At 49.4% G+C, this 13,495-nt stretch overlaps 1 protein-coding gene across 1 annotated transcript in view; it reads right to left on the bottom strand.

Moving 5' to 3' along the window:
* The window catches only part of ADAMTS17 (ADAM metallopeptidase with thrombospondin type 1 motif 17), a 361,941-nt gene that overhangs the window by 14,052 nt on the left and 334,394 nt on the right, over nt 1-13,495 (bottom strand). The window contains exons 19-20 of the mRNA XM_030813849.1: nt 8,903-9,107; nt 4,588-4,740 (exon numbers count right to left, since the gene is read on the bottom strand). Of these exons, the coding sequence (XP_030669709.1) occupies nt 4,588-4,740; nt 8,903-9,107 (358 nt within the window). The remainder of the gene's footprint in view (nt 1-4,587; nt 4,741-8,902; nt 9,108-13,495) is intronic.

The raw sequence follows: 13,495 nt of genomic DNA, 5'->3' as shown, positions 1-13,495 counted from the left end.
GTGACTCCAACACCTCCCTCTTCTGAAAGTCTGGAAGTGTGATTCACAGCATGGCTGGGGAAGAGAGGACGGCCAGGCAAAAGGCTCCGTCTTACCTGACAGGCATTCCCGGAAGGCTGAAGGTCCTGTCTGGGGAAACTTGCAGTGTCCTTGGCCAGGGAGGGACCCCAAACAGCAGAGGAGGGAAGGCTCATGGGCTGAGTGAGCCACGTGATGCATGAGCACCAGGTCTTGGGCAGGGCTGCTGAGTGGCTCACATGTTATTCCCATTCATCCTTGGGTTGTTTTGCAGCTCCTTGTACCAGGAAGGTCAAGGTACGTATGAAAGCAAAAGTGTCCAGCTAGTCCTCAGAACAGGAATGGTCGTGCTGAGGACAGCCAGGCCCTGGAGCCCAAGGACCATCTACAGGATACCCCTCAGCTCAAAGGCACCATCACGGTGCCTACCCAATCCCTTCTGGCTTGGTTTCCACCAAATGGTCTGAGCACTGAACTGGGTCCAGGAGCTTGGACTCTGCTGGGGGGTGTGGGTGAGTCAGGGAACTGCTCTGAGCCTCTGTTCCCTCTTCTGTGCAGCAGGGGTGACAACCTTGGGTAGAGGGGACCCGTGACATGAGGCACAGGGGTACCCCACAAAAAGGAAAGCAGTGCTAGGTGCCCCAACGCCAGATGGGCAGGTGTGGCCCAGGCCCAGAACTGACCACTTCTTGCCTGCACTCCTGCCCCGGACCCCTGTGGGCACAGGCGCCAACAGTAGTACAGGCTGAATTTAGGGTGTGACCACTAGGACCCTTCCAATTCCCTGATGACAATGACAGCTTTATTCCAGTTCACATCTGAACACTTAGCGTCCACACAATGTTATTCTGCCCGTTACCGTGCTAGGCAGCTTCCCCTTCTACATCTTCTGGACTCTCTGTAACCATGCAGGCATGAGGTAATCATCAGTTCTTTAGATGATCCCGAACATTTGCCAATGCATTACTTATGGATCAGAACCTAGTCTGTTGACAGCTCACCTACAGTCTCTGGGCTAGGATCAGTGACCTTTTTCAAGCTAGGTCTGGATGTGCTTGGATAGAAAATTTCTCAGTGTTGTCTATGAAAGGCTGGAAGCCCTACTCATAAGACAAGGTTAGGTCAGATCAGAATGGGTTATAACCCTGGGGACTGTGCCTCAGAACCGTGTGAACACTGGGTGGTGGATTTTGGGCAACGAAATGAAATGGGTTTAGCTGTCAAAGTACTTAGACATATATATTAGCATCTTGAAACCTCTAAGCATCTCTGAGAAACAGGCAGGGTCAGTGTTTATGATTCCCATTTCAGAGATAAAGAGACCAAGGGTCAGAGAGGTTAAGGCACATAAGTAGAGAGTCAGAGCTGTAAATCAGCCCCTTAATGTCTCTATTGTGTGAGTTCAAGTTCTCGTGGTTCGAAGTGCATCTTTCTTTCTTTCTTTCTTTTCAGATGGGGTTTCGCTCTCTTGACTGAGCTGGAGTGCAGTGGTGCAATAGTGGCTTACTGTAGCCTTGACTTCCCTGGCTCAAGTGATCCTCCCGCCTCAGCCTCCTAAGTAGCTACGACTATGGTCACGTGCCACCACGCCCGCTATTTTTTTGATTTTTTTTTTTTTTTTTTTTTTTTTTTTGTAGAGACAGGGTCTCCCTATGTTTCCCAGGCTGGTCTTGAACTTCTTGGCTCAAGCAATCCTCCTGCCTTGGCCTCCCAAAGTGCTTGGACTACAGGTGTGAGCCACCATGCCCAGCGAAAGCACACGTATGTTTTGTGAGAGCTTTGAAGTTAAGTTTCTCTGCCAGTGTAAGATACATCCTGGCAGCTCCATACTAAGCTTTATTAACAGCCAAGTAACTGTGCGACATCCCTGTTTGGTTTTGGGGAAACTGGACTGGCAGCCTCCGTTCTACTGCCTTGGTCAGCTGTTTTGATCAGGGAGTAAACAGGAGAGAGGTGTTTTAGGTCCTTCTCAAATTCACTGTTAATCCAGAATAATCATGTACCTTAGCACTACCAGGCAAACTGGGAACTGGGAAATTTGGCTTTTTTTTTTTTTTACTCAAAGGGTTTGGGGAACTTTGTGTTCTGACTTGGGCTGATGGGAAGGTGGTAGCATTTCTGCAGGGATCAGATTCTGGTAAATTTTGCCTTCCAGTGGCAAACCCATTTTTCCTTCCATAAAGCAGAGGCAGAAGCAAAATTGCCTGCCTAAGCCACGTTGCTGCATTTTCACAGTGAAGCCAAAACCTAAATTTTCAGACGAAATTTCAGAAATAACACCACACATCTACAACCATCTGATCTTTGACAAACCTGACAAATCAAGCAATGGGGAAAGGATTCCCTATTTAATACATGGTGTTGGGAAAACTGGCTAGCCATATGCAGAAAACTGAAACTGGACCCCTTCCTTACACCTTGTACAAAGATTAACTCAAGATGGATTAAAGACTTAAACCTAAGACCTAAAACCATAAAAACCCTAGAAGAAAACCTAGGCAATACCACTCAGGACACAGGCATGGGCAAAGACTTCGTGACTAAAACACCAAAAGCAATGGCAACAAAAACCAAAATTGACAAATGGGATCTAATTAAACTAAAGAGCGTCTGCACAGCAAAAGAAACTACCATCAGAGTGAACAGGCAACCTACAGAATGGGAAAAAATTTTGCAATCTATCCTTCTGACAAAAGGCTAATATCCAGAATCTACAAAGAACTTAAACAAATTTACAAGAAAAAACCAAACAACCCCATCAAAAAGTGGGTGAAAGATATGAACAGACACTTCTCAAAAGAAGACATTTATGCAGCCAATAAACATATGAAAAAAAGCTCATCATCACTGGTCATGAGAGAAATGCAAATCAAAACCACAACATGCCAGTTAGAATGGCCATCATTAAAAAGTCAGGAAACAACAGATGCTGGAGAGGATGTGGAGAAATAGGAACACTTTTACACTGTTCATGGGGAATGTAAATTAGTTCAACCATTGTGGAAGACAGTGTGGTGATTCCTCAAGGACCTAGAACCAGAAATACCATTTGACCCAGCCATCCCTTTAATGGGTATATACCCAAAGGATTACAAACCATTCCACTATAAAGACACATGCACACGTATGTTTACTGTGGCACTGTTCACAATAGCAAAGACCTGGAACCAACCCAAATGTCCATCAATGATAGACTGGATAAAGAAAATGTGGCACATATACACCATGGAATACTATGCAGCCACAAAAAATGATGAGTTCATGTCCTTTGCAGGGACATGGATGAAGCTGGAAACCATCATTCTCAGCAAACCATCACAGGAACAGAAAACCAAACACTGCATGTTCTCACTCATAAGTGGGAGTTGAACAATGAGAACACATGGACACAGGGAGGGGAACATCACACACCAGGGACTGTCATGGGGTGGGGGACTAGGGGAAGCAGTACATTAGGACAAATACCTAATGCATCTGGGGCTTAAAATCTAGATGATGGGTTGATGGGCGCCGCAAACCACCATGACACATGTATACCTGTGTAACAAACCTGCACATTCTGCACATGTACCTCAGAACTTAAAGTATAATAATAACAAAAAAAAAACTGACGAAAGGTAATGAACATTCAGCTCAAGTAAACTTTTTTTCACATAAGGAACATATTGACGGTCAATCATGTGATTAGAATATGCATTAAAACATTCGGAAAAAAAGGCTAGCCACTAATTCCACATGTTTCAGATATTGTGCAGGCTGAGCAGAAACCAATGGCTCTAGGTTGGCGGTTTGCAATCTGTGAGCGAAGAGCTATCAGGAGAAGCAAGCAGGAGTTTTTCAGTTGCTAAGACCATACAGAAAGACAAACATGGTCTGTGCTTACAGGAGTGGTACAGACTTTGTGAGAAGACTCTAGAAAACCCACTAGAAGGTTCTTACAGGTGGCAGTGGTGCTCACCTTGGTCCCCAGAAAACAGGAATCATTCAAATATATCAGACGAATGAATAAAAGAGGAGTTAAACAACAAAGCATTTTCTTACCTGGAGAAACATTCAGTGGCCCTTTATTCACCCTTGCTCTCGAGAGCGCTGACCCCGCAGTTCTGTGACACCCCTCCCTGCTACCAACCCAAGGCCCCCTGCTCTGTCTGTCCCTGCATCTCCAGGCCCTTGCCCAGGGGTCCTGGGAGTGAATGGAAGTGATGTTTTCCCTAACTGTCCCCATGGCAGGAGGCTGGGGCCTGCCAGCACACCACACAGCATGGCAAGCCTGGCATCCAGGGCACCTGCGTCCTGCCTTGGGCTGCGTTTCGGTTCCTTCTGTGTGCACGTGAAGCAGTGGGGTTCTCCCAGTGAGCCCCAAGGGGCAGTGCTGGTGCAGCCTGTGGGAGAAGCAGGGGAGGAAGCACACGGGGTCTTGGGTAGTCGCAGCGAGTGGAAGGAAAGTGAATTTGCCTAGTTACGCTGGGACTGCCACGTAGAATTGGGACCCATCACAAGAGCTGACTTCCCGACCCTCAAGTCCCCTGCACTGCGGCACGGAGAGGAATGCCAGCAGGCTGCTCTCACCGTAGACCAGTCCCCGGTTTTCCACTCGTAGCAGCCTGAGTAGTCCTCGCAGGCCTCCTCGGCTCTCGGCCTCGTGGATGCATCGCATTTGCCTTGTGAGTTGGTGCACGCCACAGTCCGTTTCCGCACCCCTTTACCACAGCTGGCAGAACACTGCAAGACAGCATTCAAATATTTAATCCAGTTCCAATTCGATTCAAGTCCATCAACAGCTATTAACTCTCTCCAATGTGCCAGGTGCGGTGTGGGGATGATGCAAAGATGAAAACTCACACTTCTGTCCTCAAAAAGCTCATGGTCTGCAGGGTCTTATGCACATGGTCCCAGCTGGGGCCCCAGCCGAGTGGCCAGTGTTGGGGAAGGGACCCAGGAATCAGGAGTAGGAAGAACCTGGGGTACTCATAAGGTCACATGAGGGGAGTGGAATTCAGTGGCCACTTGTCGGGTCCAAAAGCTCAAGGCAATACATGAGCTCAAAGGGCAGGTGTGTGATGGAGCCATGAGTGGGGCAGGGAACAGGGGCCAGAGCAAGGGGAGGTCCTGAAGCTGAGTCCCAGGCCCCAGATCTTCCCGGCTGGCCTCCGGGTACTCGTGCTCTGCTTGGACCAGCCTTGGACAAAGTCCTCGATCCAGCCAGAGGAGGAAGAGGCGACAGAAGAAGCCTTGCAGAGGGCTCCAGTGAATGTTTTAATGCAGACACCAAGAATGCTGACAGAGGCATGTCCCCCACGGTAGTTTACTTACTTGCAGGAGACCTGGGAAGGGGCAGTGGGGATGGGGCCTGGGCAGGGCCTGGGGGTGATGAATGATGTGCCTGCTCTCAAGAGTTCAGGATTCCCAGCAGCAAGAAGGAGTGAAGAGACAGAGGGCGTGACAGGGTGTCAACACAGCGGACAGGCGCTCTGGGGCGCGTTTGGAGCCTGCTCCTGACACGCCCAACACAGAACTTGGGGAGGGATGGTGCCCAGACTGGCAAGAGCACTTACCATCTCCAAAAGCAAAGCAGAAGGAAGACCAGGCCGAGCTGACCCACAGCCTCGGGGGGACAAAACTCACAAACAAGTTGGCCCTGGGAGCCCTGGCCCTGACACAGGCGTAAACATATAACTTGGAAAGATGGTGTGCAGAAGGCTGGATTCTGCTAAGGCGGTTTCATACTTGCTCAGTCTACCAAAGATATGGCAGGCGACAGCAGTGACTTTCTTGAGTTATAACAAACTCAACTTTAAAAAGTTCTAGGCCAAATGCAGTAGTTCACACCCATAATCCCAGCACTTTGGGAGGCTGAGGTGGGAGGACCACTTGAGGCCAGGAGTTCAAGACCAGCCTGGGCAACATAGACACCCCTATCACTAAAAAAAAAAAAAAAAAAAAAAAAAAAAAATCCCACTGCGTCCACTAGAAAAAAGGTACATAAAGGACAAATGTTATTTCTGATATTTGTTATTAACATTTATCCCAAAATATGATCTAGCTTTATTTTTTATTTTTTATTTTGAGACGGAGTCTTGCTCTGTCGCCCAGGCTGGAGTGCAGTGGTGCAATATCGGCTCACTGCAACCTCTACCTCCCAGGTTCAAGCGATTCTCCTGCCTCAGCCTCCTGAGTAGCTGGGACTACAGGTGCATGCCACCATGCCTGGCTAATTTTTGTATTTTTAGTAGAGATGGGGTTTCACCATGTTGGCCAGGATGGTCTCAATCTCCTGACCTCGTGATCTACCCGACTCGGCCTCCCAAAGTGCTGGGATTACAGGCGTGAGCCACTGTGCCTCGCCTCTCTGTCTTATGAATTCAGTTCAGCTCTTTTTCTAAAGATCCCATGGGGTTTTCTTTCAAGGCTAATTAAGGCTGGTTTGAAATACACATGCTTCAGAACTGGCTGCAACGTCCCCTGCAGGGGTGGGGAGAGTAGCTGTGTGTGGAGTGCAGAGCTGGTTTAAAGGGTCCCCGGATGCCAGGGGTCAGTCCACGGTGGGCTTTGCATGCAGGAGCAGGGGTAGGAGGCTGACTGCAGTGAGCTTTGCATGCAGGAGCTTGGGCAGGAGGCCCGGGGCACTGCACCGCAGGGCTACCCCTTGCTTCTCTGCGTGGCAAGGTTTCCTGACCATTTCAGCAACTCTGTCCTCACTGTCTGACTTGTGGGCTACCCCTGGCACCAGCGTCCACACAACTTGGTCCTCTGCAACCAGGAGCCTGTGCACCATTTCTGCCTAAGTTCACTCTTGCCTGGTCTCTACTTTGCATTGCTCACCTCCTCCCCTTGAATTTCACGCTCTGAAAGTCCAGCCTATTTCTTAACCAAACCCTGACCCTTAACCAAACTCTGACCAGCAACCCATTCTCTTGAAGCCTTTGTCTGAGCGGTGCTGCAGGCGGCTGAGGTCGGCTCCAGCTCCAAAGGGGCCTGGGCGGGTGCCCTTCAGTCTCTCTCTTTGCTTCCCATCGGGGCGGGGCCTGCAAGCTGAGGACAGGAGAAACGCACTACCTTTTCCTTCCCTCTGGATATTTGATCCCTCTTCTAATAAAGTCGGGAAGAAGCTGGGGAATAGGTAGTGAGAGCAATCAACACAGCTGGTTGGATAAAAGCGACCACATCAATAAAAACTCTCCCTTGAGCAACTGAAACCCATCTGCTTCCAGCGGAAGACAGTCTCGCTTTGGGACTTCAGCACGTGGGAAGCGGCAGAAGTACCAGCTTCGTGAGCTTCCCAGGGGGAATGATTTGATTCCAAGTTAAACGTTCAGAAGGAAGCATTTTGCTCAAGCCTGGGCTAAGCCAGAGTTAGGCTGACTGGGTGTGGTGCTCGTTCGGGATTAGGATTAGGTGTGCACATAGATACAGACACAGAGAAATTTCTTTAAATCTTGCTCCCACTGTCTCACATTTTCCAAATGTAGAGATCTTCAGTGCTGTAATGATAATTGATGATGTCAGACTTGGTGGGGAGGCATTTTTTTCCCCCATAAAAAGAGTCTGAGTGGATTTTTTTTTTTTTTTTTTTTTGAGACAGAGTTTCGTTCTTGTTGTTCAGGCTGGAGTGCAATGGTGCAATCTCGGCTCACTGCAACCTCTGCCTCCCAGGTTCAAGCAATTCTCCTGCCTCAACCTCCCAAGTAGCTGGGATTACAGGCGTGCGCCACCATGCCCGGCTAATTTTTTGTATTTAGTAGAGACAGGGTTTCACCACTGAGTGGAAAATTTATGGTTTTGATCCGATCAAAGCCCAAGTCTTATTTAGATCAAGAGCCAGGCAATTAAAACCCAAAGGCTCACCAGTACTGGAAAGGGGAGGGGACTGAATACCTGCCTCAACCCTTCCAGCAAGGGGCCGAAAAAAATCCCCCTAATGTTAAACTGACAAACGTAAGCATATATATATATATATATATATATATATAATCAAACAAACTCTCAAACTTTCTTTTCCTAAATATCATAAAATGTAGGATTAAAAATTCTGATCTATAAATAAATACATGCCAAGATCTGTTTGAAAATTAACCTTTGTTTTACAGCAGCCAATGGCAGACTTTTCCTTCATTAAAAATGGGCTGAATACTTTTTTATTCAAAATAATTCCAACTGTTTGGCAATAGAGGGAACTTTAAAAATATTTTCCACACTGAAGAGTGTCTTGGATGAGCCTCTCTGAGTTTTCCAGACTACGCTGGTGGAAGACCTGAGGGAAGCCTGCCCTTTATTCAGCTATTTTTTTTTTTTTTTGTAGTTTTATAGCCAAACGGTCAAAATCATTAACGCAAAGTCAATGCAAAGCCCTGAAGGATGACATCACCAAAGATAAAATTGTACTCCCAGGACCAACCTTCAAAGTTAAGACTTAAGGCTTAATCCACTTCTTTCCAAAACATTTTATGGCATGAGATTTGTAACTCCAACTTGCACACTGAAAGCTGTCCCTCCTGGCATCTGACTCTTGTAATCTACAAAGACTGCTGGGGGATTAAAGGCAAACCTTTGAAGCCACCTTCCCAGCCTGAGCACACCACAGTTAAATACACCCAAAGGAGAATTAAAAAGTCGGTCAGTATCTGTCTATCCTATCTTGATGTGAGAATCTTCATAGGAAATGGGATCAAACAGTCCTTCACTGTGGTGTCAACACGTACATCCTCAGAGACATGGTGTCTACGTTTTCGTAGCCACGCTGTTATCTGAGATGGAAATTAAGGACACATGAGCTATAACACAACTTCAAGCTGACCTGGGAGCGAGGCGCCAGAATGTCACCAACACCATGGCACCGTGTTGGAGTCCCTGTGGCTGAGTCCTGGTGGCCAGCCCAGGCACCCACCTGTGACCACTCAGACGCCTCCCAGATGGACAGGCAGTCCTGGCCTTCACAGCTCTGCACTGCGGCTGGCCGGGGGCCCGGGCAGTAGAGGGGCCGCGTAGCGACATGTGTGCCATTCTGCAGCTGGTACACGCAGGTCACCTCCCGGTGCTGGAAGCCTTTCTCACAGGTCGCTGAGCAGGGGCTCCACGGGCCTGCCACCCACCTGCCAGACGGGAGGAAAGAGAGAGAGAACGACGCGGGTGAGAGGCCAGCCTCTCCGGAGGGCCTTCCAGCCGGATCCTGGAATTGCTGCCCTGTGGTGGGAGAGAGGGAGGCAGACTCAGGAAGCTTTTCAGCCAACCCTGGACATAATTCAGAGTATCGGCACAGAGGGAGTGACTTGAGTGGTGCTCTGGTTGGATGGTCTCCTCAGCACAGACGTCTTTCTGCAACCAACACCCCTACGGCAGACGGAATTATCTGCTCACGGCCTCCCTGTAGGGAATTACGTATCTGCTTGTTGTCATAGGACCTGCTTCTTTCGACAGGGTGTGAGTGAACAGGACGCTGGCTGCGTCCCGGCAGAAGCTCTGAACGTGGTTATGCGGTTTGGCTCTGATTCTCTTTGCTTCTTACCCTCTGCTGAGAGAACAGTCCCGGTACAGGGAATGCCCCTACACACAGCCAGCACCACTACCGCCTGCGCTACTGTCAGTGACCGAGATGTTGCAGTTGCTTGTTGCTGCGGCAATAGGGGATTGATACAGCCATTGACAAAGAACCCCCCAGCCCACACCAGTCCCAGCTTGATTAACCAGAACTAGGCCCTCCCTGCTTTCCAGAGCCTGGGCCCTCCAGAGATGGCTGTGGTGCTTGAGAGTGGCACGTCGTGGGCCATGGGAAGACAGAGGCTATTGCGGTTGGCGTCTGAAAGTGTTCTTCTAAAACTTTGGCTAAGGCTGGGCAGTGGCTGATGCCTGTAATCCAGACACTTTGGGAGGCTGAGGCGGGTGGATCACTTGAGGTCAGGAGTTCGAGACCAGCCTGGCCAACATGGTGAAACCCCGTCTCTACTAAAAATACAAAAAATTATCCAGGCGTGGTGGCACACGCCTGTAGTCCCAGCTACTCAGGAGGCTGAGGCAGGAGAATCGCTTGAACCCAGGAGGTGGAGGTTGCAGTAAGCCAAGATCACGCCACTGCACTTCAGCCTGGGTGACAGAGTGAGACTCTGTCCCCCCAAAAATAAAAACAAAAAACAAAAAATAAAACTTCAGCTCCCTTCCTGATAGCCTGACGATCCGATGCAGTAGGCGTCTCTGTTGGCCTCAGGGCGCTGGGAAGCAGCTGAGCAGCTTGGGAATCATGCTTCCTCATGACACACAAACGGCTTCCAGTGCCCTTTTGGGAACACTGAGGGATCTCCCCTGCTTGGTTTCTGGATGAGCCAACTGGCTTTGCCCTTTCTTGTCCTGCCTCATAAACTCCTCGCTCCCAAGAGTTCACCACCTGACAAAGCAGCTTGATCTGTGCACTGCCAGGTCTGACAGCCACTCAGTTCCTCCTCATTAGTCAACAACAGTCTTGAATCCCGCCCCAAGCCAAGTCTGATCATGCCATGCCGGGCCATCCCGCTGCTGAGCAAAGTCTACAGCTCTTCCCACTGGCAGGATCCTTCGAACGGGCACCGGATGGTGCCAGCTGTCTCTCACTTTCCAGTCCCAGCTGAGTGGCTCATTTGCCCATCCAGGCACTGCAGATTTATTGAGGGCCTCCCATGTGCCAGACACCTTCTAGGTTCTGATGAGGAGGCAGTGAGTGAAACAAAGTCCCTGCCCTCTGAAGCTTACGTTCTCAGGGGGGCAGACCACATATACCCACTGAACCACATATATCACCATAGCATGAGATTAGAGACCGTAACACACAGTCACAAGTGCTTTAGAGACAAGTCAAGCAGCGTGAGCAGAACAGGGAGTAGGTGGGGGTGAGTGTTATCTTACAGCAGGATGCAGGGAAGGCCTCACGGGGAAACGGACATCGGAGCAGAGCCTGGGAGGAAGTGAGCCCCGTGGCTAGATGGGAAAAGGCTTCCAAGGCAGAGGTCACAGGGGTGCAAAGGCCCTGGTGGAGGGGCACGCTGGCGGGGTAGAGGTGGAGTGAGGAAGGGGAGAGCGAGGGGAAAGGATGGGATTTGGGAGGCAGAAGGGCAAGATACCTAGGGCCTGGCTGGCCCTGGTGGCTCTTGTTCAAAGAAGATCGAGTCCTGGAGGGTTTTGAGAGAGGAGTGACATGCTCCTTTCGGCTCTGAGAGGACCACCAGCTCGGTGTGGATACCAGCTTATAGTGGGCAGAAGCAGCGGCCGGGAGACCAGAGAGAAGGCTCCCACGGCAGTCCCGGTGAGGACGGCGCTGGTTTGAACCAACTGGGGTGGCGCCGGCATCTCGGGTGCTGAGAAGACGGAGCTTCCTGGGCTCCTCCCCTCCACGCCAAATTGTCCCTCCTTGTCCCAGGGCACCTCCTCTGAAGCTAAGTCCCAAAACTCTTGGCAGAATCATCACTCTATCCTCAGGCTTCTGGGGCCTAACTCCAGTGCAGCCCTTCTTGGATCCGTGACTTGCATGGCAGGGATGGGAGCCACAGTGACTCCCTTGCAGTCGTGAGGACAAGTGGCACATTGTCCATAAACTGCTTACCACAGCGTCTGGCACACCTGAAGCCCGTGTAAATGTAACTCTTAGCTATCATTGCTGTCACTGTCTCCTTGGTAGGAGATGGAGAACTCCTGCAGGGTGGCCATGAGTCTCCCATCTCAGCACCCGGCCACTACTCAACACGAAGAGAATTGAGCTAAATTCTACACATTTCTCCTAGTTCATTTCTCCTAGTTCTGGTCTTTGGAGTAACCCAGAGGCCTTCTTAAATATGTGAAGACAGTTCTTTTGTTCCCCTTTAAGTTTTCTCTTCTTTTGGCCAAAAGAGTTTGTGTGGCAGATGTTCAATCCCTCCCATTCATTTTCTATTCAGTCACTACTTTTCTTACTTATAGACGACAACATGGCCCAGATGTGGCCTGGAAGCAGCAAGAATGAATGTGATGAATAGGGACAATAAGCACACACATACTAAAAAAACAGCCACCATCTTCTTTATTTTTTTGAGATGGAGTTTCGCTCTTGTCACCCAGGCTGGAGCGCAATGGCACGATCTCGGCTCAGTGCAACCTCCACCTCCCAGGTTCAAGTGATTTTCCTGCCTTAGCCTCCTGAGTAGTCGGGTTTACAGGCATGCGCCATCACGCCTGACTAATTTTTGTATTTTTAGTAGAGACGGGTTTCACCATGTTGGTCAGGCTGGTCTCAAACTCCTGACCTCAGATGATCCACCTGCCTCGGCCTCCCAAAGCGCTGGGATTATAGGTGTGAGTCACTGTGCCCAGCCCCAACCATACCGCTCCCCCGGAATACACCTTAACACTAAAAATACAGAAGAGACATAGTCTCAAATAAAGGAGGCATCTTTAAAATGAATAAAAACGTATGCCTATTTCTCTCATTGCTCCTGGGAAATGGTGAAAGCTTTCAGAACAGACTGGTTTCTAGAGTCATCACTGTAAAAACACTGGCCCCAGGACATAGATCTTATGCCTGCTGGGGGCTGTGGTCAAGAAAATAGAAGGAAGAACACCAGAATGTGCTCTTGGAAGGAGATACGGAAAATATTCAGCGGGGCAGACATTTACTGAGCATCAACCAGGTTCACGAGACTTCTGGGCCTTCGGAGGACCCAAAGCTCTTCCCAAGATGAGAATGATGAACGCCGTGACCCAGGCATGGCCATTACCCGTGAATCTAGAATAAGCCACATCCCTCCTGAAGGAAAACAATGACTGTGCCTGGGAAGAAGAGGCACAGAATAGGAGATTGGTGGCTGTGTTATTTCTTTCTTTGCTCACAATCACAAAATAAACTGGTCTCTTTTCCTTTTTATTAAAAAAGGAAACTGGTTGGAGCACAGGGAATTTTTAGGGCAGTGAAACTGCTTTGTATGATGCTATAATGGTGGAAACATGTCATAAATCTGTCCAAACCCACAAAATGCACAACACTGAGAATGAAGTCTAAGACCAACCATAGATGTGGGTGACAGTGATGTAGTGATGTGTCAGGGTAGGTCCAGCAGCTGTAACGAATGTAGCACTCTGGCAGGGGAGACCATGTGAGCCTGCAGCAGGCAGTATATGAGAAACCTCTGTACCTTCCTCTCAATTTTGATGTGAACCTAAAAGTACTCCATAGAATCAAGTCCAGGCTGGGCGCAGTGGCTCACACCTATAATCCCAGCATTTTGGGAGGCCAAGGTGGGTGGGTCACCTGAGGTCAGGAGTTCGAGATCAGCCTGGCCAGTATGGTGAAACCCCGTCTCTACTAAAATACAAAAATAGCCCACCGTGGTGGTGTGCACCTGTGGTTCCAGCTACTTGGGAGGCTGAGGTGAGAGAACTGTTTGAACCAGGGAGGCAGAGGTTGCAGTGAGCCGAGATTGCACCACTGCACTCCAGCCTGCCAGCCTGGGGGACAGAGTGAGACTCAGTCTGGAAAAAAAAAAAA

Source organism: Nomascus leucogenys, chromosome 6, assembly GCF_006542625.1.
Source record: "Nomascus leucogenys isolate Asia chromosome 6, Asia_NLE_v1, whole genome shotgun sequence".
Taxonomy (NCBI): domain Eukaryota; kingdom Metazoa; phylum Chordata; class Mammalia; order Primates; family Hylobatidae; genus Nomascus; species Nomascus leucogenys.
Note: the sequence above shows the minus strand (reverse complement) of the source record. Positions and strands in the feature narration are given on the sequence as shown.